Source organism: Triticum aestivum, chromosome 3D (genome assembly GCF_018294505.1).
Source record: "Triticum aestivum cultivar Chinese Spring chromosome 3D, IWGSC CS RefSeq v2.1, whole genome shotgun sequence".
In the NCBI taxonomy this organism is placed as follows: Eukaryota; Viridiplantae; Streptophyta; class Magnoliopsida; order Poales; family Poaceae; genus Triticum; species Triticum aestivum.
Window position 1 is genome coordinate 615,644,584 of NC_057802.1, and position 9,892 is coordinate 615,654,475.

General features: G+C 46.1%; 1 protein-coding gene and 1 non-coding gene across 2 annotated transcripts; both read right to left on the minus strand.

Moving 5' to 3' along the window:
- Positions 1 to 148: 148 nt before the first annotated feature.
- On the minus strand, positions 149 to 1,849 carry LOC123081041 (soluble inorganic pyrophosphatase 1). Its single transcript, XM_044504008.1, has 5 exons — positions 1,606 to 1,849; positions 1,207 to 1,468; positions 759 to 1,119; positions 579 to 660; positions 149 to 456 (listed from the first exon to the last, which is right to left on the minus strand). Exons 2-5 carry the CDS (start codon positions 1,423 to 1,425, stop codon positions 414 to 416), a joined length of 705 nt encoding a protein of 234 aa, XP_044359943.1. The 5' UTR covers positions 1,426 to 1,468; positions 1,606 to 1,849; the 3' UTR covers positions 149 to 413.
- A 6,650-nt stretch (positions 1,850 to 8,499) lies between these two features.
- On the minus strand, positions 8,500 to 8,573 carry TRNAV-AAC (transfer RNA valine (anticodon AAC)). The gene has a single exon. It is a non-coding gene; the product is annotated as a tRNA-Val (tRNA).
- Between the last annotated feature and the right edge of the window lie 1,319 nt (positions 8,574 to 9,892).

A 9,892-nucleotide genomic window follows, 5' to 3' on the forward strand; every position in this document is an offset into this window, starting at 1 on the left:
AACACCACTGCTTTCTTCCTTGTGTTGGCACAAGCATGCCCTTAACGGACTGACTTTGGTGAAGTGATTCTAGGCATTCCAGAGTATCCAGACAACACTCGTAGATTTGTTATTCAAAATAAACGACTCAGCAGAGATTTGCAAAAAATAGGGGGAAAAAAGATATACCAACATCTCATATTCATTCAGCCAGGAAATCGTATTACATAAGGTAGTTGGGAAAAGAATGCCCTGTTTATCTGGCTGCTACTGCCTTAACGCAAGGCTTTGGGCGATCATATCATATACTAGTATGTGTATGTATATGTATGCAGGTAGGTAACTGAAAACAAGAATGTATGTATGTTCGCTCTCGACACGAGTAATTTTTCATCAACATCCTCCAGCAAGCGGGGCGGCATCACCGGATCTATCTATCTTCTCAGGCCCTCGCAAATGTAGGTGGCATAGAGATCCCTGTAAAGGAAAAATCATGAAACGTCATCATCAGTTGGATGCATATATCACTTTGAATGGTTTGCTAATTGCTCGTGTTTCGACATGAATCGAGAATCGAAAACCGGGGAATGGGGACTGACATGGAGTGCTGGATGGCCTCGTAGGCGTCCTCCGACGGCAGGAAGTCGTTGACGGCCACCTCCTTGTTCTCGTTCTTCTTGTCTGATGAATTCCCCAATAAAATTGTCAGTCAGCATCAGTCTAAAACATTGCAGTCGGTCAGTAGTAAAAACATGACAAGTAGCAGTAGTATGACTCACAGTCCTCGAAGAATCGCCTGATCTCGGCGAGGCGGTGCGGGGGCAGCTCCTTGATGTCGTTGAAGTGGCGGTACTCGGGATCGTCGGCGCAGACGGCGATGATCTTGTCGTCGGCCTCGCCCTGGTCGATCATGGGCATGAGTCCGATGGCCTTGGCGCGGAGGAAGCATCCGGGGACGACGGGCTCCTGCATGATGACGAGGACGTCGATGGGGTCGGAGTCGTCGCAGAGGGTGCGCGGGATGAAGCCGTAGTTGTGCGGGTAGACGACGGAGGAGTAGAGCACGCGGTCCACCTTGATGAGCCCCGTCTTCTTGTCCAGCTCGTACTTGACCTTGCTCCCCTTGGGGATCTCGATCACCTGCACGGAGTTGCGGAGATGATTTAGTTTGCGTGGCGGCCGGAATTGGTGGTGGCGGGAGGAGGAAGAAGAAGGTTGCGTGCTTACGCAGTTGAAGATTGTGGGAGCGTCCGGGCCGATCTCCAGGTCGTGCCACGGGTGGGCGGCGACGGAGCGGCGGGTGATGGAGGAGAGGATCCGCTCGTTCAGCGCCGGGGCCTTGGTCTTGGGGGCGGCTGCGGGCGTGCCGTTGGTCCCGTTGCCGTTGGCGGATGGCTCCTTGGTGGCGGTGGCGGCGGGGGCCGCGACTTCCTGTGAGGGGGCCATGGTTGGATCTTACAGCCTAGCGCTCGATCTGATCTGATCTGATCTGCGAAAATGGAGGTGTGCGGTATGTTAGTCGGGGCCTGGCAGTCGATCTTGGGGTGGAGGAGATGTGGGCGGAGCAGAGTATGAGGGGGAAGAGCAGGAGGAGGGAGACGACGCAACGCAACGAAGCAAACGTACCTGAGATAGAGAGACTTTGCGTTGAGTAGAATGGAAGAGAAGAATGCTGCTCTGCTCTGCTCTGCTGTGGACTCAGCGGCTGTGCTGTGTTGTGGTGATGAGAGGAGAAGAGACCCTGCCTCCCGTCTTATAGGCCTCGACTACCTGCCTGCCTGCCGGTGCAGGGAGGGCAGAGGAAGAAGATGAAGATGAGAACGGCGGTGCTGAACTGCTGACTTGGCCTTCCGGGCCGGCGTGAATTAAAATCAGGCTGACCATGAATGACGTGCCTCCACGTGGGATAAGGTCAGGCAGGCATGTTGCCCTGATGGCCAGGCCACGTCAACGCCAACGCCAGCACACGCTCCTACCCTGGAGATGAGAGGAGACTGGATCAGAAGTGACTGCGTGTGCATGTGCGTTACTTTTCTGTAGAGTGCTCACATTTTTTTTACTGTATGTATGTATGGCTGCTTGATGTGGTTCTGTACCTCTGTATTTCACGCCATTCGTCGCTGAGAGTGAGTTGTGCATCACTGAATGCCTGAATTTGGTAGCTCTACAACTGTCGCCTGCCCTTTTTGCGTGTCGGTGGCCTTCCCTTCCCTTCTGTTGTAAGCACGGTCCGTGTTTAATCATCAATCAAACTTATTAAAAAAACCGCGTGATCCAGCCAACGCCAACCACCCCAGAGCAGAGCAGAGGATCAAACGCGAACGCGCTTTCGTCGTTCGTGCGGCGTATCATACATAGTACTGGCGTATGCATACATGCATGCGAACCACTGACTGGATTCCATATCATACATACTACTACCAAATACCATATCGGTCTCCGTTGAAAATTTATACCGCCTCATTGTCAAAAAAGCGTGGTAATAAAATTCGTTGCGCGGCGACCTGTTCTGTTCGGTTCGTCCGTCCGTCCGTCGCCGTGCGCATCATTCTACACTGAGTTGAGTGAGTTGCCTGCCCGGGGTGCTCTCGATTACTAGTCAATAGTTTGAATTGTTCCGCTGGATTAGTAGTCATTTTTTTACTTTACACTAACAATTATTGCCCGTGCGTTGCAATGTGAATATAAACATTCTACTCCCTCCGTCCCATAATATAAGAGCGTTTTTTTACACTAGCGTAGTGTAAAAAACGCTCTTATATTATGGGACGGAGGGAGTAGTAGATTAGCCCGTGACTGCGCGTCTATTATTATATTGATTGATGCGCTAAAATTTTAGCAAGTTTTTGTACGCAATCGCCATGATATACTAGTCATTTTATTTTTAACCACTTACTACCTTTGTCCTGGTTTATTGGCCCCCTTACTGTTTTGTGTCATATTTTGACCATATATTTAACTAAAATAATAATAATGCATGTCACTAAAATCATATTGTTGGGTTCGTATTTGGACATAGTTTCCAATGATATTATTTTTAGTTATATGAATTAATACTCTTTTAGTTAAATCTAAGGTAAAAATTTAGCACAAAACGCAAGATGGAGAGATGGATGGTGGCATGGTGAGGTGGATTGTTCGGCCGGTCGGGGAGTCGTTATTACTATCTGCATGCGTCATCGTAGTCCACCAAAGAAGAAATGGAGTATTACCCTGTCCGAGTTTATTAGGCCACCTTTCATTTTAAGCCAAAGTTTGACATAAATTTAACTAATAACATATAAACTATATGTCACAAAAATTATACCATAGAAAACCTCTTTCAAATACAAATCCAACAATATACTTTGTGTAGCATATACTTTATATAATTTTAATCAAATACATGGTCAAAACCGAACCCAAAATATAAGGGGTCTAATAAACCCGAATGAAGGTGGTACTAATTAACCTTGCTCGGCCGGTAAAGACGGACCAGGCCACCAGGCTTCCCGCCCCGTGTGGACGGACTCAACCGACATATGCTTGCACTGCACCGACGACACCGACACGCTCCAGGCTCCATTATTCTATCAGTGGCATCGATCCCCATTCGGATCTTCCTCCTGCCCTCTGTCTTTCTTTTCCTTGCCTGTTGGTTCGTTTGTTCCTTGGGCAAGAATAGAATATATAACAGATGCTTAGCTTAGCATCCACAGCTAGCTCACTCCCACTTCCCTTATATAATTATGGGTCTGTCTAGAACTCAGTCGACTTAGACTTCGCGAAGTCTAAGTCGACTGATGGCAGTGTTCTGCAGATGCTCCGTTTGATTTCCTTGTTGTTCCTTCGTTTCCCTTTGGGCTTGTTTAACGTGTAGAGGGCTTTCTTTTTGTCTTTTTTTTTCTTGTCTTGCTAGTTGGGCTTCTTTTTCTTGCTTGTACGTGGGCAGCCTCCTATTGTTTTTTGTTCTCTTTCTTTTAGATTTTTTTTTTTTGTATTTGGGTTGTCAAATATATGGGTGTCTGTGTCAGCTCTCCTAGTCGATTTGCACTGTAGTGTGTCTCAAACATACAAAAAGTGTAGTTGCTCTAAAAAAAAAGTAGCGTGTTTGTATTTCTTTGAGCACATATTTTTGCCACAAAAAAGAAGAAAAACAAATTAAGAAAAAATGTGTGGTCCACGTGTGCACAAAATCGACTGGCATTATTCTTTAGATAAATATCCAAAACATGACTAATTTAGAAAAAACACAATAACACAAATCCAAAACGTAAAAATAAATAGAAATAAAAACAGAAACTACAAAATCAAAAATGAAAAATTGAAAATATATTCACATACTGGAGTCTGGAGGGGCACCCGCGTCGCCAAGCATCTTGTCACCGGCGAATTCCGCCGCGGAAAGCTTCGATGTGCCCACCCCCATGATGCGGCTTCCTTCCTAGCCCGTTCTCTCTCTCCCCGCTTGTCTCTCAGTTCAAACAGTACCGTTGGGGTGGCCTCTAGAAAGATGTTGAGCCTGGGTCCACATTCCAGAGACTTCAAACAGAAAAAAGAGCAGCACACCGTCTATAGATACTCCATTCCACCACAGCAAACATTTATGTGTCCCTAGATCTACACAAAAGTAACTATTTCAGCTTTAATATGCTCTTTTTTCCGCAAAAACAAATTAAATTTTTTGTTCTGGTTCCTTGGGAAAAAATATATTCAATGCAAAAAAAATTGTATATGATTTTTGAAAAATAACAAAAAGACCAAAATATCTTGAAAAATGCCACTCCCCACTGTGAGAAAATAAAAAAGCTAGTTGTAAGATCAGTTGCGTGGCTATAGTTGGACATGCTTCTCTCTTGCCGCCGCCCTCTCCGACAAAACAAAGGCGCTTACAAAATGCAACCATGTTAGAAGACATGCAGTTGCATGCCTATTCTGCGACATGCAACTGGCCCCTCACCTCATCCGACAAAAAAACAAAAAGGTCGTGTTGCAACCAAGTTAGAAGACACGTAGTTGCGGCCATATTGGAAGACATGCAGTTGCATGACTACATTTAGGCATGCAAGTGCCCCCCGTCACTTGTCGCCGCCCCCTTCGACAAAACAATGGAAGCCGCTTACAGTTGGAACCAAGTTAGAAGACATGTAGTTGCGTGCCTAGCGCGGGACATGCAACTGGCCCATCTCCTCATCCGACAAAAAAAATGTCGAGTTGCAACCATGTTGGAAGACATGCGACTGGCCCCACTCCTTGCCCGACAGAAGAAAAAGTCGAGTTGCGACCAAAGTTAGAAGACATGCAATTGCATGACTACATTTGAGCATGCAAGTGCCCCCTCCCCCCTCTCTCTTGATGCCGCCCCTCTGACAAACAAAGGCCCCAATTGCAACCAAGTTAGAAGATATGCAGTTGTGTGCCTAGCGTGGGACATGCAAACTACTCCCTCTTGTCGTCCGACGAAAAACAAGACGGGTTGCAACCAAGTTTGAAGACATGCAGCTGCGAACATGTTGGAAGACATGCAATTGCATGACTACAATTGCCCCCCCCCCCACTCTCTTTCCGCCGCCACCTCCGACAAAACAAAGGCGCTTACAAAAATGCAACCAGGTTAGAAAAGACATGTACTTGTGTGCCTATTCCGCGACATGCAACTGGCCCCTCACCTCATCCGACAAACAGAAAAGGTCGAGTCGCAACCAAATTATAAGACATGCAGCTGCCATACCTCTCCCGCCGTCCTCCGACAAAAACACAAGATCAATTGCAGCGAGGAGGGAGGCATGCAGTTGTAGATGGGGTGACACTTGTAGCTGCAAAGCCTAGTGTCGGACATGCAACTGTACCCCTCTTGCATAACCCACTTACAAAACAGAAAACAAAGGTCAGTTTAGATCGGGGTGTGTGGGCATGCAGTTGCGTGCCTAATGACAGACATGCAACTGCCTCCCTGAACAAAACAGCAGAGAGTTGCGGCAGGAGTGACACTTGCAGTTACGTGTCTAGTGGCAAACATGCAACTTCTCCCTTCCCGATAAAACATCACAAAGTTGCAGTCGCATTAAACACATGCAATTGCACTCGGGGACGACACTTGTAGTTGCATGCCTATTGATAGACATGCAGCTATCCCCCTCTCCCGACAAACAAATCGTTGAGTTGCCGTTGCATCGAAGACATGCAGTTTTAGTCGGGGACGACCCTTGCAGTTGCGTGCCTATTGACAAACATGCAACTGCCCCCTCTCCAGACGAAGAAAGGAAAAAAAAGAGTAATATACGCAAAGGCCACTCCTTCACCAATTGCTTGTGTAGTAAGACGTGTTTAGTTGTGCATGGATTAACGGACATGCATACTGTAATGTTTTCCTTCGAGGCTAAAGAATAACGAATTAATAAAAAAACATAGTTACACGCGGATATGATGTGTGCAGTCGCATGTGGATAGATGTACATGTAGCTGATAGTATGGTTACAAAATTGACGACAATAAATGTGAACAATTAAGAATTAATAAAAGCCAAAAAGTAAAAATGAAAAAAGCACACGAACATATTTCAAGGAAGGAATTATGAGAGAAAAAGAGAACAAGAAAAGAATGAGAAGAATGAAAATAGCTAATAATTTTAAAAGAACAAACAAAAACAAACAAAATCAAAAGGAAAACTAACCTGCAAATCCAAAATGAATTGGCTCAATCCATTTTGAAAAAAATATTACACAATGTTGCGACCGGAAAAAGGAAATGCAACACAAATTTGCACGAATCTTGGCGCATAGATTAAATAGTTTATCGCATTACCAAATATTATAGTATGAGCAAACCTTGACCTACTGGACGGTGACCTCTTCCTGGCCACCGCCGCCATCGTCGTCGTAGTCCTGCTAGCGGTGGAAGGGCACGTGGGGGGGGGGGGGGGGGGCACCGCCCCACATCGTGGAGGAAAATAAAAATGTTTATTGATTTAGACATGAAGATATAGGGGAAGATAGGACACACACGTTGATCTACTAAAAAAACAAGACAACACAGTTTGCACTTTGCATGGTCTATTTCCATCCACAACCCAATAGACAAAAAAAAAAAGAAACAGGCCGGCCGGCGCGTCATCCTAGCAGGCCGATTATACGTGACAAGGAACTAGCATAAAAGAAAAATCAATCGAGGGATCGACTGAGACTTCCTAAGAAATCAGTCGACTGAGTTTTAGTCGTTCCATATAATTATATGCAGACGTAGCAATCAAATCGGATGATATATCCGCATATGCCACACAAGCAAATTATTAAAACATGTATATGATTCATTCATATATACACTACTCCTACATAGCTGCATCTGTTGTTAAGAGAGCTGTGTGTGCCGAGTGTCGACACAACAGACGAGCGGCCGGGATATACATCCAACAAAATATCTCGCCTCCAGCTCGAACGTAGTGACGGTGACCTGCCGCTTCCAAGTTTGTTTGTTGAGCCAAAAGTTGCGCGTCTTGCTAGTTCGTTAGAGATGGACATCTCTTCAATTCGAGCACTTTAGGCACACTTTAATTAAAAATACTAGTACTAGTACCATTTTAGCATAGTCGGTGCAGGCAGGCAGGCAGGGGACACACGCTTTGATCAACAACACGCGATTAATTAATTTTCATGGTACGACACACTACTAGTATTATATTAAGGCTGGTGGTGGCGTCCAATTGCAATTGCATGCGGTTGAGGTGGATCGATCGACCGGGAGATGGAATTAAACCATCTTATCAACCTAACTAGCTAGCTGTTACGGCCAAGCAAGCTAACTGCTAATTGAGCAGCGGGTGACGATGAATCGATGATGGTACATGGAGACTGCTTCCGCTGGCTGGCTCAACCATTAGCTAGCTAGCTAGAGTCTCGTCTCATGAACTGCTGGAGCCCCCAATAATTCTGCTTAAGAAGAGTAATGCACTGATGCTCCTAATCCATGGCAGAATCTGTCGGTGGCCTTCCTTAATCTGAACTGAATGATGCATGCAATGCAATTTGATAAAAACGTAGTAACGCGTGATCTAACCAACGCCAACCACCACCACTACGGACGGACGGACGGACGGATCCAATTATGCCAATCTACACTGTACGAAGCAGGTGCTTTCATCCATCGTGCGCGCGTGTTGCAGCACCGACACGCTAGCTACGTGCTGATCCTTTTCTTCCTGCACAGCTCGGACATCTTTTCTATGACATCGATGCACCGATGCACGTTGAACCATTGTTTGTTTTCACCAAATGAGGCTCCCGTGATCCTCTTACTGTTTTCTTAACGTCGTTATAAGTGATGTTAATATACAATTAAGTTTTATTCCATATCTTTGTATATGTGGTGTGAAAAATTGCACAGACACACAGAAGGCCTAGTAGCTCAGCTGGTTAGAGGGTCGTGCTAATAACGCGAAGGTCACAGGTTCGACATCTGTATGGGCCACCATTCTTTTTTTTTCTTTTCTCTTTTTTTTACTCAGATCTGGATAATAAAAACGAGAAAAAGAAAAACAATTAGGAGTGGCTTCGCCCGGGTTCGAACCGGAGACCTTCAGTGTGTTAGACTGACGTGATAACCAACTACACCACGAAACCTATTAGTTCCGTATTTGAAAAATCTTCAGTGATCACGTAATGATACTAAAGTCAGTATATGATTCCTCACACTGCTGGATCGTAGGAGTAGGTGTATCCGTGGAGAGGGCCCTCCCCGCATGCCTGGTCTGTCTTTTTTTTTTTATAGAAAAGGAGGATGACCCCCGGCCTCTGCATTTAGGAGATGCATGCGGCCATTTTATTGATTATTCTCGAGGACCTTACAAAGTAGTACAACAATATGCCTGAATCCGCCATCTTGGCAACATATGCCGCTACTCCTATCCATATGATGAAGGAGTGCAAGCTGGGCCATATACCCAGACCTCTCACCTAAGCCTAACATCTAAAGTCGGAAGCCCCGACCGAGCCACATACCGGGTCCGGGGCACAATCCAGTCCGACGCACTCACATGTGTCATCGCCACCATCTTCCGCTGGTCCATCTTCAGAGCAGATTGAGGTACCAACCTAGGCAGGATCCTCCGTCATCGACGCCACCATGACACCAAACGACGACCACCACCTATGCCAATCCATCTCCAAGCCGAAGGAGCGCTACCACAAGATGAAGACCGGCGGTAGAATAGATGAAACTTTGCACACATTGCCGCCGCCAAACACCTCACACGCACCGCAAAGCGCCCACCGTGCTTCCGAGAACCCGAGGCGACGCCTTCAAGAAGGAGCGCGACGAGGGTACGACGCCGTCGCCCACAAGGGGAACTAGAGCTTTCGCCCAAAAGAAGAGCACAATGAAAGATGGGAGAGGACCTCGACAAGGCCTCCAAGAAGGGAACCGACGCCCAGCAAAGGCGCCGCCATTGTCGTGGCCTCCGCCAACGGCCAAGGGCTTCCCCCGGTCCTGCCCCCATCCACCCACCCGGCCATGTGCACGCATCTACAGTCGACACAAGAAGCGGCCGGGATAGATGGAGCAGAATATCTCCAACTATTCTTGCATGCACATGACTAACTTTTTGCTTGTCTTTTAGATAGATACTCCCTTCGTCCTAAAATATAAAAGCGTTTTTAACAATAGTGTTAAAAACGCTCTTATATTTTGAGACGGAGGGAGTAGATAGCAAAACACAAAGACAAGGTCCAGCCAAACGACTTATAAACATTCGATGCAAATTCAACAAAATATTAAAAAATACAAAAAAAATGAATTGCGATGTTGTCTGTTACCGAAACTACTTGAATATTTCGACCCAAAGATCATTAACATTTCAACGTGTACTGGCGTGACTAAAATCCAGTCGGTGAAATCTCACTGAAAGTGAAAACACATGAGCTTTGAGACGGCCTCTCTTTGA